The sequence below is a fragment of the Athene cunicularia genome, assembly GCF_003259725.1.
Source record: "Athene cunicularia isolate RWA chromosome 15 unlocalized genomic scaffold, athCun1 chr15_part1, whole genome shotgun sequence".
Classification (NCBI taxonomy): domain Eukaryota; kingdom Metazoa; phylum Chordata; class Aves; order Strigiformes; family Strigidae; genus Athene; species Athene cunicularia.
In genome coordinates, this window is record NW_020799121.1 from 6,614,280 (window position 1) to 6,629,082 (window position 14,803).

The window sequence follows — 14,803 nt, forward strand, 5'->3', positions numbered from 1 at the left end:
TGCCAAAAGGCTGGAGTAGAAAGGGAAAGTGGTCAGTTATCTCTGCAGCCTGCTGCTGCAAGAGGAAACTGTCCCTTATATCAATCTGCAGCAAGGACTCTTGCTGAAACAGGAGTCCTTGTCACACCTCTGTTGCCTTCCTTGTAATCAAAAGCTCCTTTCTCTCATAATAATCTCCATTTTAATCTAGTACGGAAAAGCATTTTACTCTTATGGATTTCATTAAACTGCCTATTCCAGCTCTAGCAACACTGTGAACTTGATGACTTAAAAACATTCTGAAGCAGAATGGTAGGTAGAAGGTATCAATAACAATTTATCAGGAAAAGGCCAGCCCAGGAGAAGCAAGAGGTTTCAATAAGACACAAGAAATGCAGCTTGAGGAAAGTTCCATCATATCCTCCGTTCCAGGAATCAAACATGTTATTTCAAACTTATACGCTGCAAAATGTTGCAAAACAAAAACCCCCTATTATTTTTTCAGACCAGTTTGAACTTCCTATGATTTAACAAAGATGTAATCATATCCGCAAAGATCCCAGAGTTCCTTATGAGCATCTTAAAAAGTAGGAATGAATCATTTCCTTGTATGACAATCAACTTTGCAATGCCATGATCTTGGAAATGACAGTTGAACAGTCAAAGGCAAGTACTCAAAAGAAAATAAAAGCATTTAATGCAAAACATTTTACCAAAAGTTATTACAGCAATTTCATATAAATGGAGTCTTCTCTTAAAACATGAAACCACCTATATAAATGTATTGTTACAAAGCTGATTACAAAACGATCTCCTCAGCCACATAGAGAGGTAGGGAGGGTATTTCTGTCATCTGAAAACACCCAAGATGAACCAAAAAATAACGTTTGGGATCTAGCCTGCTACATCTAAGTGATGGTAACACACATACAGATGGATTAAAATGTCACAGGCTGATATATCTTTACTCCATAAGGCCTTTATTAAGCTTTCTAATAATTTGTGGGTATGCAACAGTAACATGTGAGATGCCTGGCAGCTATATTATATGGTTTTCCCTAATGATGGGAGGACTGATGTCGAGAAAGACTACAGTGTGTGTTCCCCTGCAAGGAGCAGGCTTTAGGGACTGTTAAAAAAAAAAAAAAAAGAAAAAAAAAGAGGAAAAAAAAAAAAGGTGTTTCTATTCCTTCTCAATTGCTCCAGGCTGTGCTTTCTGAGACCTGAGGAGAGGTTTGAGAAGTGGTGCCCCTCTGGCTGCCCAGTGGCTCAGGGAATGCCAGCCACTGGAGGAAACGACTGGTGTGGCTACCCCAGGCTCCCCATCTAGATTCACTGCTTCCCAGGCTGTCAGACTTCAATGGGTACAGAGCTCATTTTGGAGTGAGCGAGGCCCTACGGAGACTGACAGCAGTCAGTCCAGCCAGGATCCTGGCAGTCCCGCAAAGAGCAAGGGACAGAATTGGTCCCTGTTGAGAGCTAGCAAAAGGAGCTGAAGGGAAGGGCAGGACAGGCTGGAGCCCTCCCCTCCCCTCCGCAAAGCGCTGCAGCAGCACGGGCACTTCCTCAGCACATTAATTCATTCCTTCATTTGACAGACTTGGCTTGTCTGGAAACGGTTACCTGTGAAAGGAGCTCTTTCACCAACGTAGCTGTTCACTGGAGTAGTGTCCTGCGAGGCTGGGCTCTGCCTGGTCTGCTGCCAGCCAAGCAGAGAGAGGCTCCCGCTAATCCCCAGCGGAGATGGGCTGCCTGCTCCCTGCTTAGCAAAACAACAACAAAAAGGCCTTCGAGGAAGATGCAGTGGGGGGAACACAGCTCTCTAGAAAACAAAGCCACATTAAACAGCCTTAACAAAGCAACAGTTTTCTTTTTTTCCCCAGTGGAAGGGCAGGCTGGTGCCTTCCCTCCCCAGGACAGACTGTCTTTCGGGCTCTTCGGGGACACGTGGGAGGATGCCTTTTCTTTTTTTGCTGTGCTGCTCCAGTGCTAGGCTCCCCGCGCTGCTACCAGGAGCTGAAGTCCCCGAAGCCTGTACTCTTCTTCTCTTTCTTCGCAGCTGTGCTGGTTGAAGGCCCATCATCTTCCATACTGCGCTTCCTGGAGCCAAAATGAAAACAACTCTCAGGGACTATCTACTGTTTGGTGGGACAAGGGCAGCTTTTCCTCTCCCAGCACCGCCTATACCAGAGCCAGCCCATCCCATATCAGAGAGGAGTGCAAGCTCCATGCCAGCATGGGGACCACAGGGGGCTGGGGGCCTCTGGCATACCCAAAAAGAGGAAGAGTGGGTCAGTCTGTGGGGATAAGTTGAGTCAGGCTTCGAACACTTCCAGGAACGTGTTTGAAACTCAACAAGTTCTCTGGGCCAGAGCTGAAGATTTAACAGCTGTACTTTTTCAGCACAGTCATGATGAAAATGTGAGCCACAAGTTCTCTCCCCACCTTCTCACCTGCATTTGTGGCAGCAAAAGGATTTATGGGGAATTAGGTGTAAAGCAGCTGGGCGAGGTTTTCAGATCCTTTCCTGTTTCTTGAGCACAGCCTGTTGCAGTCGCTGCCGCTATTCTCAACCTCTCTTAAGCAGACTTTGCAACCCCATGAAAACACTACGCAGCCAGCTCACATACTGTGGTTTTACTGTCAGGTATCAGTAGCTGACAGGGAGAACCCTGAACCTGCCAAGGGGCTGCTATGGCCCAAACTCCCAGTTTCAAGGCTGTGATGAGAGAAGGACTAAGAAAGAAAAGTGTTTTCTATGCTACTTGGCCCTTTCCAGAGAGCTGAAAAATTCTGCTTGGGTTTCCTCTGTAAATACATTGCAGAATGGCAGCAATTTTAAGCTGAATATAATATTTTAAGGGACAAGCAATATTTTGTAATTGAAACACTTAACTGACACACCAAACTGACCTACACAGGTTAACATATTTTTGTTCTCAGTTATGCAAATGCCTCTAAGTCACACAGGCACACACAAGCTGATTAAATAGCTGTCCAGATCTGTGTATGCCTAAATACACACCTTTATGCAGCAGACAGACAACACCATTTTTGTAAATGCTTTCAGAGAAGTCTGCAAAAATCAAGTGGAAGGCATTTATTTTAATCTATCCAAAACTTATGCAAAGCTGCCACTCAGGTGGGATTCTGTACCATCCTTAGGAAAGCAAGAGATGCTGCCAATGCCAACAGGTTTACAAAGGGTGTCTGGGAGAGGATGCTGCAGGACAAGCCTGTACAACCAGACAGGCTCCCTGGAGCCATTTGCCAGACGCCCTGTGCTCCCACAGCAAGCCTGGGAACCTGCTCCCCTTTCTGGCTATTTCAGTTGTGCTGGTACAACTGTTCGTGTGGCTGAACAGGGAACCAGATCAGCAGATTGATATGGGCTTAAGGCAACTATATCGTGCAGGGCAGAAGCTGCTAAAAGAGAAACAGCTGTGGGACCGTCGCCTTCAGAAATAGCTGCAAAAGAGGAAAAGAATAAAAGATGGTGTAGGAAGTGACACAGTACAAGGACTTCTGAGTTGTGGCAATGTATCTACAGTTCTGAAGTCAGCACATGCTGTTAAAGACTAACTTGGTCACATTCAAGCGCTAAAAAAAAGCTCAGTTAACTTGTAATCTTGAAAAACAACAGAAGTAGAGGGAACTCTTGACTGTTAGGACTGCATGAAGGTGTCTTTGCAAAGCCTGCTGGCACAAACCAAAGATCTGAGCAATGGCACTGGACAGGGTCAGCGTCCAGCAAGGAAGGCAACTAAAACACTCAACAAAGATCAGATGGCAGGGAACTCACGCTGCAGCCATGTTAATGTATTTTCCAATCCCCTGCCGGTAGGTTTTAGGAGTCTGGACCTCTTTTTTTGGTGGGACCACCTCAGCTTTTGTTTTGGCTGCTTCTTCTTCTAGCTGGACCTTCTCTCTTTCTGCAGCAACCTGTGGGAAGCAGAGAGTGCAGTCTGTTGTAAGAGCTAGTCCAGTGTAAGGAGAAAATGTCTACAATTCTTTGAAGCTTTGAAGCACTCTAAAACAGCAATCAGCACCACTATGATTACAGGGCAGGCTGTCGGAGACAGACCTCAAGGGCCACTACAAACAGGCTGGCTGCAGTCATTATAACAAATCTCCTCTCTTCTCACCTGCAGCTACCCATAGCTACTGTGGGCATTTGGGAAGGAAGCCATCGTAAGCGTGACGGACTGGGAGCCGTGCCAGACTCAGTTACAAGACCTCTCCGCTGAAAGAGTGGCGGTGATCCTGGCACACAAGGCAATGGAGATGGCAGCTATTTAATTTTAGCTTGCAACCATGTGGGCCAGGGGGCTGCCCATGTTCAGAGAAAAGGCATTAGGTTACACAGTTCTTCAAAGAAGAGCTCTGGCCTTTCAGAAAAAACAACCAACCAGCTATCCTCACCTGGGCATCTGCCTCTTCATACGGATCAACAAAAACAGTTGTTGTCTGAATTCGTATTTCCTCCTGGGAGCAGAAGAGAAAAAGAACAAATCAATCTGCTGATGAAACTGCGCCATCTCCCCCACGTCTGGCATTCAGAGAAGCATCAGTGGGGTGAACTGCAGTGCCACGTGAGGCCGTGTGTTTTCACTCCCTCATGCACAGCCCTTGGTGCATTGCATGTACCTTGGGACGGTCTGTTTTTGGGTCACTTTCCACATTCTCCATAGCAGTCAGAGTCTCAAAGCCACCAACCACCCTAAAAAAGGAAAGACACAGCTTCCAGCTATCACAACGCACTCAAAATATTCACATACCCTTACATGTAGTATATCCAATTTATGCCCATTACTCTAGTAGATTTTTAAACCATCATGTCTGGGAGAAGGGGAATCAGCAACTGTATTTGGAAGACCTAAAATAACGTCATTCAGCGTGGAAGGTAAGAATTTTTTCTCAAATTGGGGATTTGAATTTAAAATTAAACAGAACATGGAAAAGTCAAACACTCAGAGGAAAAGCAAAGCCATTTGCTGAAAAAACTGGTAGCCACACAAATCAGCAAGATGGAGAAGCAGCAACTGTGGACAGCTGTCTGTGCAAGGCACAAACCCATTTCAAAACGGGTTCGCTTGCTAATGCTACATTCATAAATTTAGAGCTCATTTGTGACTCCCGTGAGTTTTGAAAAACCAACCAACAGACTTGGTCCAGAAAGCAAATGTTTTCATTAGCTTCAGATTTTTTAATTATATATATATTTTTTTTATTGTAATGTCAGACCAAAGAGTGTTATTAGGAAGAAAGGGAACCGTAACTACAGCACTACTGGAGCGTGGCGACAGAGCTGTCCGTAACAACACCAGTAATGCAGAAAGTGCAGGGTTGCTCTAGAAGTGCATCATGACCATGAGCTCATGAGAGCTCTGGGAGGGCAGCAGAACATCAAGTCACAGCCACAGGATAACACCAGGACACTTTTCACCACAGTTTTTATTTAGGAGGATGTTAGACCCTTGACCTCTCATTCTTCAAGTCAACATGTCCAAATACTTACTTGAAAATGTCTAAGAAAGGCTGAAGACTTTCTGGACTGTTGCATGTTCATTTTCAAAAAAAGTGTGGAACAATGGGAAAGTTCCAGAAAAGGATAAATGGGGTGACCTAGATAATTATAAGCCTGTCATCCTGGCATCTATCCCAGCAAAATAATGGAATAGTGGAGACAGGACATGATTAAGAAAGAAAGGAAATAAGTAACAGCAATCAACAAGGTTTTGTGGAAAACAGAGTCTGTCAAACAACCTTCTATCTTTGAGACAACAGATGTGGTTAACAGGGATAACAGCATCCATGGAACAGACTTCTGGAAGGCGGCTGATATTTTGATTGAGAAACCAGAACTATATGAAGTGAACACAGCACACATTAAATAAAAAATGGGCTGACAGGTGTCAAAATCTAATTTTAAATAAGAACCACAGAGTCAATCTATTTCCAGAGGGGTCCTGTTGGGATCAGATCTTGGTTCCAGGGTATTTAACACTTTCATCCACATCATCATCCCCAATTAAATGTTAAAAAAAGCTATACTTAGAAGAACAGTAAATAAAGATGAAGACAGGCCATTGATGCTGAGTGATCCAGACCCCTTGGAAAAGCAGGCTGTAGCTGGACAACATCTGTTTTAATAGAGACAAGCCACATGGCCAGGAACCAAAAGTACAGCCCATATTAATGGCTGTGGGACAATAAGAAACAGCCATAATTTTCAAAAACCCTGCTTCTGAAGCCAGGGATGTTTGGGGCCAGGAGATCAGCAGCAAATGCAGGAGCTGGCCATTGAGGAGCCCAGGGCTGCCCATGGCATGGACCAACCTGAGAGCCAGCAATTCTAGTCTTTGCAGGGTGGAAACTGCTGGGATTACTGGGACTGCTGTACCAAGACAGGTATGCTGTCAAGGCCTAGGCAGACAAAATTGAGGAAAATCATATTAAATGAAACTGATGGAAAAAGCCAAAAAACACCCCACAAAAAACCCAAACTGGTAGAATATGTAGAACGTTTTATCATCTAACTCTGCTTTCATATCAAAGAAATAAGCCATACCTCAACCAAAACACACATCATATTAACATTCACCTTTATACACTTCTCCTAGGATATCTCACTCTTGCAGGTGTCTCACAGCCAGGCAGCCCTCTCCAGTCTCGGCATGAGAGTCTGCCCGGCCAGCACCAGGATAGCGCCTGGCTGTCACCTGCGACGGGCTCAGCTGATCCAACACAGAAACACCTCCTCTTACCACTCCACACCACACTCCTTACATGCTTCACGCGCTCCTCCCAAGAGCCACACTAACCAAACGAAACAGGCTGACCCTGTGGTTTGAGAAGCAAGTTGATCCTTCTCAGTCAACAGCCCTTGTCCTTAGCGTGGCACCACTGCCCCTCACTGCTGCCCCACGGGCTGGGACAGGCACTAATCACAACCAAAAAGACAGACCCCATCACAGAAAATACGCAAGTCAGAGAGGGTGCTGCTCAGCACCTGCCCCGAGGAAAATCATCCTTGCTAACATTTCATTGCTGCTTCGCTGCTCCCAACTTCTCCCCTGTACTCCCCAAGGGCCTGTCGATATTCTGTAATCAAGTTGTGACTTTTAAGAGCAATTAAAAAACATGTATGCAGGCTAGAACAGCCTCATTCATTTGCAACTGGAGGTAGAATGCTGGGGAAAGCTGCACAGGGCTCGAAGACCCTGTATGAACTTTAGAAAGTTCATAACAAAAACTCAATTTTAAAATCCTCCTCTAGGCCAATATCAGATTCACTTGTAATACTGATGATTAACACACAGCCTAAGATATATTCACTGTATTTTAATTGCCCCTAAAGGAAACTTCTGATTTAATATTGGAGGATTTTCTAGGCAACAGCTCCACTCATTATCTGCTCGTATGTTTTCATTTAATTAGGTTCTGATAATTTGAAATAGCCAAATCAGCTATGCACTGGCAATCTCAACCAAGTAATCCCTTAGCCCGTAGCTAGACCTCCCACAATATTAGCCCTAATGTGTTTTGGCGATGCTCACGAATCTTCAGTCCCTATGCTAATTCAACTTTATTGGGAACACTTTGTCACTTGTACATTTTAAAAGACTGTGATAGACGTGGCATTCACAGGTCATCAGTAAATGACCTAAATAGTCTATTTTGACATGATTATAAAGAGCTAAGGGGGAAGAAGACAAAGTTGTTATGCCTGTAGAGCATGTAATTGTCTTTTTTTCTTAGCTTCTTGTCTCTAAAATGGAAAATTGCTCTTTTATGCTCCTTCATTCACTAACATTTTGCAGAAAGAGTATCTTTATGGATTTACAGAGTCAGCACAGTGAGCTCTCAATATAGGTTTATGTCTTCAGACATTGCCATAATAACAGTAAAAAAAAAAAAAAAAAATTGAATACAAACCACCAGCTCAGAGAAGAGAGCTCTGACCAGAGGAATGGGAAATATTTTACTAGTCACTTTTGCTCAGGGAGCACTTGGAAGCTTTGTCAAGGATCAGGCCCAGCTGAGACTGGTGTTTCATCAGTAATAATTAAAATCAAAAAAAGACAAGATCTGATTGCAAACATCACCTGTCCAGTAAAAACTGAACTACACACTTACCAGGGCAGTCATGCCTGGATGTAGAAAAGTGGATATTTCAACATAAGGTCTCAAACTGTAAAAGGTTTTGTGAACTTTCCTCTGATTTGTGCAAGCAGAGAGGCCATGAACATGCAGACTCTGGAACCGCTACATGTCCTTACTGTCAAATCTCATGATGCTACATTGCAGCACTAAAATCAGTTTGATGAGATATAATGTGTCTAAGTCCATGCACTGGCACCCCTTAGAACAACTGTTCCTCACAGAAAGCGAAAACAAACACACCAGAGTAGTTTTGGGATTCTTTGCTTGTCCGACAACACGTATTTTGGGTGTAAGAAGAAAAGCTCAAGCTCACAGACATCTTGCCAAGAAAAAGAGCTCATACAAGTTATATGTAGAGAACGCCATAAGATCAGTACATTAAAGCATTTAAAAAAAACCTCTGAAGAGAGTGACACTACTTAATATTATTCTAATTTTCAACTAAAAAAGAGATAAAATATGTTCTATGAATAAATCTGAGTCTCAGCATAAGGAACTCTGTACATAATTTTCATTACAAGAAAATGCAAACTCTAGAAGTTCAGATTAATAAGCCTTTATACTCTTCACATGTGCTAAGAGCGTTACACAGAGGGTGACACAGCCTTTCTCATGCAACAGCATTTGTGCTGAAGTTGGGAGCACAGCAAGGAAGAGAAGGCAGAAGGGCAGAAACAAGTTTAACCTTTCCCACTGTTTCTGGCTCTGTTCCTTTTAGAAGGTGCCACACATGCTTTGTCCTAAATTGACAAAGTGAGGTTTAAACAGATGTTCAGATGACATCCTACAGTGAAAAGGACCTTCAAGACACCGTTTACATTAGAACAACCAGTGAAACCGAGGGTTTGCTGTGTACTTACAGTAGATGTTGAACAGAGAAATGATGATCTCAACTATATATTTAGCTCAGCATCCCTGAGACAGCTTGTTGTATTTTTAGAGGAGCTTGATAAATGTTGCATTATATTTAAGCATGGATGACAAGGTAGGTACATTTAGGTTTTCTTCTGTTAGCATAGTAATGAAAACAAAAATGTGCCCTTGTTTATGCAACTCTGTTTTCTTGAAAAATGAACTAAGTTAGCACTGGAAATCTTTGCATTTCAAATTTAGAGATGTTATTTAAAATCTTATTTCCTGTTAAGGCTCCTTTATGCAAACTAGTAACCTTGCTTCATAACCACTGCCAATGCCTTTGCATGAAGTGAAATATCTGGAGCAAGCTTTATCCATTGCAATATGCCAATGAAAGACTTGCTGCTACATTAGTTAGTGCTGCTCCCAAAGAAAACGGCAACTCCCTAGCAGCCTCACAGACATGCATACACGGACTTCCTATTTCTCATATTTTTGTTTAGAAGAACTATAGGAATTAAGCTTTATGCAATGCTGTGGATGGCAGTGGTCCAAGACGATAGTTTCCTGGTCAGAAGATGATATAGGAACAATGTCTGGTCTTTTTAAAAAAAACCCTTTAAACTAGAAACAGAAACCAGAAAGAAACATTGTTGTTTTGTAAACACATTCTGCCCTCAAGGTTATTTTTATAAAAAGGAGTACATACATTTATATACACACAGAGAGAGAACAATACATACATGTACAAACATGTATACTCAGGACAAAATGTTTTCTACATATACACCCAATCTGAAATGGAGCAAGCAATTTGAACTTGCAACAAGGATGCAGTCAAAACATCTCCATCTCTAATAAGGGCTTAATCTAGCAGGCGAGACGCAGTAATGAAGGGTGTTGAAAAAATAAAAAAAAACTTGGAAAAAGCATTTTGAAACTAGACTCAACAAATGAACCTGGCATGTAAGGACTTCTCTGCTTTGGCACAGGTTCCTCTTCAGAGCTCATACAACTGTTTTGGAAATGATAGCAGCCCTCGTGCAGCTCTGACAGCCTAGTCCTTGTGTGCTACACAAAATCACAGCCACGGCTTCCACGGGGAGGCCTGGCGTATTTTCCCACCTTGCTCTTCACTCCTATCCTGGTGCCTGGGGAGCAGATTGCAGTGCAAAATTAGGTCAGGCTCCCAACACAGGTTCAATAACAGAATCAGCTCTTCTGCTGTCACACAACTTCTCCCTTCTTCAGGTTTATTAAAGCAGAAGAGAAACAAGAGTTTCCCAGCTTAGAAGCCATTAGGGTTCACTGTTTCAAATCATACAGGAATGTTACAAGTGGAAACAGACACTGTGTGTTACTTAACCATACCTGAGCAACAGAATAACGCCTGGTGGTTGTTTTATGTAGCTAGTTACTTTAGAGAACAAGAGTTACTCTCATTGCCCCACTGTACTGAATTACAGTAGCAATCATTAAACAGGTTAAGGAATACTTACTACAGTGATACTTATCCAGGGAAAGAAACTATCTTCCACAAAAGCATCTGACAAGGGAAGGAGGGAAGAAAAGAGAAGACTAAGTTTCCCAAATCACCTTGTTCATTATTTCTGGGAACAAGAGAATTGAAGAATGAGCGGCAGAAACCTCAAGAGATAGTTAAAAGTTATCTGTGTAAACAGATACATGCAGCCACGTACAAAAGGGAAAACTGTCCTCCATATACTCATCTCCTGTCTCAGTTGCCACATCCTGTTCTCCATTCTTGACAAACACAGGTGATGCTCTAATAAACACACAGATCATTTCCAGCTTTGCCACTCTGACCACAGCACTTCTTGTTATCACACCACATACCTCCAACCTGGCCTCATTTTCAAGCTCATCTTGCCCTGCTTGTCCTAAGTCACCCAAAATTCAGAGACACCATTTCTCTCCTCATGCCGATCAGCATGGCTCAATCACCTTCCACTATTATTTTAAACATGCAATTTTTTATGTGTCCCTTTAGCTTTGGAACAGGCTACCCCAAAACATCCACAAAGCCATTTCATTTCTCCTAGGGTTTTCTTTTTCCCTGGTTCTGAATAAAATGCAAACTGTTGGTGGAAGGGAGGCTGAAAGGGGTCACTATGGTGACTACCCTGTTTTATGCAGTTTCTTTTCTACTTACCCAGCTCTCTGGGACAGAGATTATGTTTCTATTTTTGCTTATAAAGGACAAATGTACCAGGTCTCTGATCCACACAAGCTGTGAGCCACTGAAGCAATAAATAATATAATAGCAACATGGATGGGATATGCTTGCATCTAAATTTCATAAAGCACACAAGACAGGAACGTGAGCCTATACTGGTGTTTTGGCTGTAACATCCCTGTAGGTCATGCAGCTCACACAACAGCTGAACTCTCAGTCGTAGCGTGGGTAAGAGGGAGCTCCCATGCACACAGCCCATGACAGCAGCAGTCCTCCATGGACCTTCCCCATGCAGCAGTCTCCTGAAAATGCTTTTCATCCACTCTGTGCAGAGCAAATGCATGTTGGTTGGTTTATATTATTTGAGTTTCTAAATTAAACCTCTTACCAGCAAGCTAGAAGCCAACAAAAGCCACCAGTTAGTTTTCATGTTAATTACAGCATTCTCTAAGTCAGGAGAAATGGTAATTACTAGAAATGGTAATTACTAATTTAATCTCTGCAGCTCTGCTGGAGCAGGAAATCCATGCAGCCTGCAACACACCTCCGAGGGAAGGCATTCTTCTCTCACTCTGCCTTTGTTTCTGCTCCCAATCCATGACAACTTATCTCCCTTACTTTCAGGAACACCTGTCCTCATTATTGCCATGGTGGGCAGCACATTCATGGCAAGATGCCTTTCCTGTCCTCCAGCCACAACCTTCTCCTGAGACTTGAAAATTCCAGTGCACCAAGGCAGACATGTGCCACCTCTTCACAGTCCCACTGCCTGCAGCTGGTGTGTTTTCCAAAGATACTTATCAGCCAAACATCCAACATTAATAGCTGCTACTATTCAAAAATTGTTTTTCAAACTAGTGGGGACATGAATAAGATGCAACTCCAGAGAAGGAACTTTTCAATGTTCCATCCCACACAGGACAAAAAGAGAAAGGGGTGCGGAATAGTTGCACTTTCACTCTTTTTTGTCCTCCAAAGTATGGAAAACCTGCTGAAAAGTTCTATATAAATTACAAAAAGGTCAGATTCTTCTCTCCAAGATACATACATGACACTCAGTAACATGAACCAGAGCCACACAGAAATAGCTGAGGGTACAGTTGAGATCAGAGTATTTAGGTTTTTGTATTAACTGAAATAAGTAATCTCAGATCTATACGAAAGTCACAACAGGCCAGTAAGCATCCAATTAAAGACAATTAAATTTAACATTCATGAAAACAAAGAATTCTGATTTTATACGTTCATTCTATTCTTAAATCTAGATATTATTCCTAGATATGCTTCCCAGCTATTATTGTGCTATACAGTCTAAGATCAGATACAGTCAACAAATCCTGGAAACACCCAGGATCTAAAATAGCAAATTGAAACTGGAGTTTCACTAGAGATACAATCTCTGGAGTCTTTTGGCTTTTATGGCTTTTAAAAAACAAATGCAGGTAAAAACATCTGAAGGATTTTGATGACATATAGATCTCAAGAGCTGCACACAACAGCCTGTTATATTAAATTTGTAGGTAAATTCAATTATTTAAGTATTCAAACTATAGAATAATATAGTTACTGGATTGCACCTATCCCAGCATCTTCATTTTTTACATTATTTGAATTAATCTTCATTTACATGCAAGAGAGTCCAGAGTAAAATTCACCTGCTGTGTGTTCATATGAAGACGTCACTCATTTTTCATACAGGAAGCCAAATCTGATTCTAAACCAGTAATTTAAAAAAGTTTTTCCTTTGTATTGCAGCTGAGAATATTTGCAGTGCTGAGAAAGCAGCACCACTTCTTTACTCTGGCAACTAAATTCAGGTTTCTGTAGCAGCAAGGACAGTTAAAAACTTAACAGTCTTTGCTAAAACTGCATAAGTCTCTGATATGTACGATTAACCAGATTTACTTGGACTGAAGTAATTCCCCTCTAAGGGGCAACATAGAGTGTGAAACATCATTTGAGCTATTTTGCTCATAAGGCACTTTAGACGTTACGCACGATGTGAAGGCTTTTGGGAACACACTCCCTTCCACAGGAAGCTCAGCTACTCTCTGAATTCCTTCCCAGTGAATTATGGTAAAACTGGAGCACACTGGGGAAATGCAGCAAAGACACTGGAGGACTATACAGGCGGCTCACTGAAGCCATGCTGCATCCAGAACTGAAGAACAGTCACATTTTCAGCTGAGGTGTCCTAACCCAAATACTATTTGATGAGCAGCAAGCTCAGGTTAACAGCAGTACCATATGGGATTTTTTCAAGGAGGACTCAAATTGTAGCTTAAATGAAATAGTCTTAAGATAGGGGTAGTGTAACTCCTCCAAGAATATACTTGCTCTCAGCTTTTAGCATTAGAATTTGCTTTATTTATCTGCTTTCACCAAATGACAAAGGAACTTTAAATTTTTCTAGGACAGACCTGAGAAAGGAAACTGCATTATCAGTACTGGAACTAAGGGCACTAAAATAATTGTTTAAAACGAAGCTAGTTACTGCCTCAAGAACTCACAGGCAGAGAAGATGGATTAAATGTATCACTTTCATTGTACAGCACAATTGTATGACATCCAATCAAAGTAAACAGTACATGCATTTCTTTTCAATTGCTGCCTTTCAAACAGGTAAAACTATGAAAAGAATAAAAAATAAATCTTCATTTTAAAAAGACTGTAAAATCCTCAGGAACTACCTTACGCTGAGGGTTTTGATAGAACAGCTAAGAATGACTTGATAAATACCATGTACCTGAAACAGAGGAAGCAAATAACAAACCGTAACATAAAGATTTTGGTCTATCTTCTGTAATAAACAACTTGATCTTATTCATGTGAGGGCTTGACTGGAAAAGTCTTTTGGAAGAGACTTCTTTATAAAGAATGAAGTTCCCTTGCTGTCTTGGCATTGGTAATATCTTAATATACATACACGTAAACATGTATGTATGTACACACATGCACATAGACATACAAATTTTATACTGACAATAACTGTCATGAATAAAATAAAAATAAAATAAAAACCGAATAAAAGTGGCCAAAAGACCCAGCCTATGCAGAAGCTCTATGTTCTATGCCATGATGAAGAGCAGCCCTGTCATGACTAATTTCCTGGCTGACAGCTCATAAGAGGATGAAAGCAGTGTTGAAGAGGTAATTTCTCATGTCCCAGAAATTAGCATGCACAAATATTAACATGGTTGGTTGCAGGATGATGATTACTTTGTTCATGACTCCCTGGAGCGCCACCCACAGAAGGGAAGTAAGGCAACTTACAGTGATGGAAGGAGGAAAAAAGGGCACAGTCTGATGACTGGCACTGGCACGATGTTGGCCACGTACTCATGACCAGGAGAACTGGATTGTGAGCTAGGATTTTGCTCCAGTTTAATTGCAAGAGTCACTAGATTCCTCTTCAGGCATCAGACACACAGGAGGGAACGTCTGCTATATTGCTGCTCATAATATCCTTCTCTTACCTTCCAAAAACTGTATGCTTCTTGTCCAGATATGCACAAGACCGGAATGTGATGAAGCTGGAAAGAATAAAGACATAACAGTTAGCATATTATCTCATTGACGCTCAACAACAGCCGGTAATGCTTAAAA

The 14,803-nt window shown here is 42.0% G+C and overlaps 1 protein-coding gene across 1 annotated transcript in view; it reads right to left on the reverse strand.

Moving 5' to 3' along the window:
- Nucleotides 1-653: 653 nt before the first annotated feature.
- The window catches only part of PPIL2 (peptidylprolyl isomerase like 2), a 73,216-nt gene continuing 59,066 nt past the window's right edge, over nt 654-14,803 (reverse strand). The window contains exons 15-19 of the mRNA XM_026859827.1: nt 14,674-14,730; nt 4,627-4,699; nt 4,402-4,464; nt 3,782-3,921; nt 654-2,079 (exon numbers count right to left, since the gene is read on the reverse strand). Coding sequence (XP_026715628.1) covers nt 1,986-2,079; nt 3,782-3,921; nt 4,402-4,464; nt 4,627-4,699; nt 14,674-14,730 — 427 coding nt within the window. The 3' untranslated portion in view covers nt 654-1,985. The remainder of the gene's footprint in view (nt 2,080-3,781; nt 3,922-4,401; nt 4,465-4,626; nt 4,700-14,673; nt 14,731-14,803) is intronic.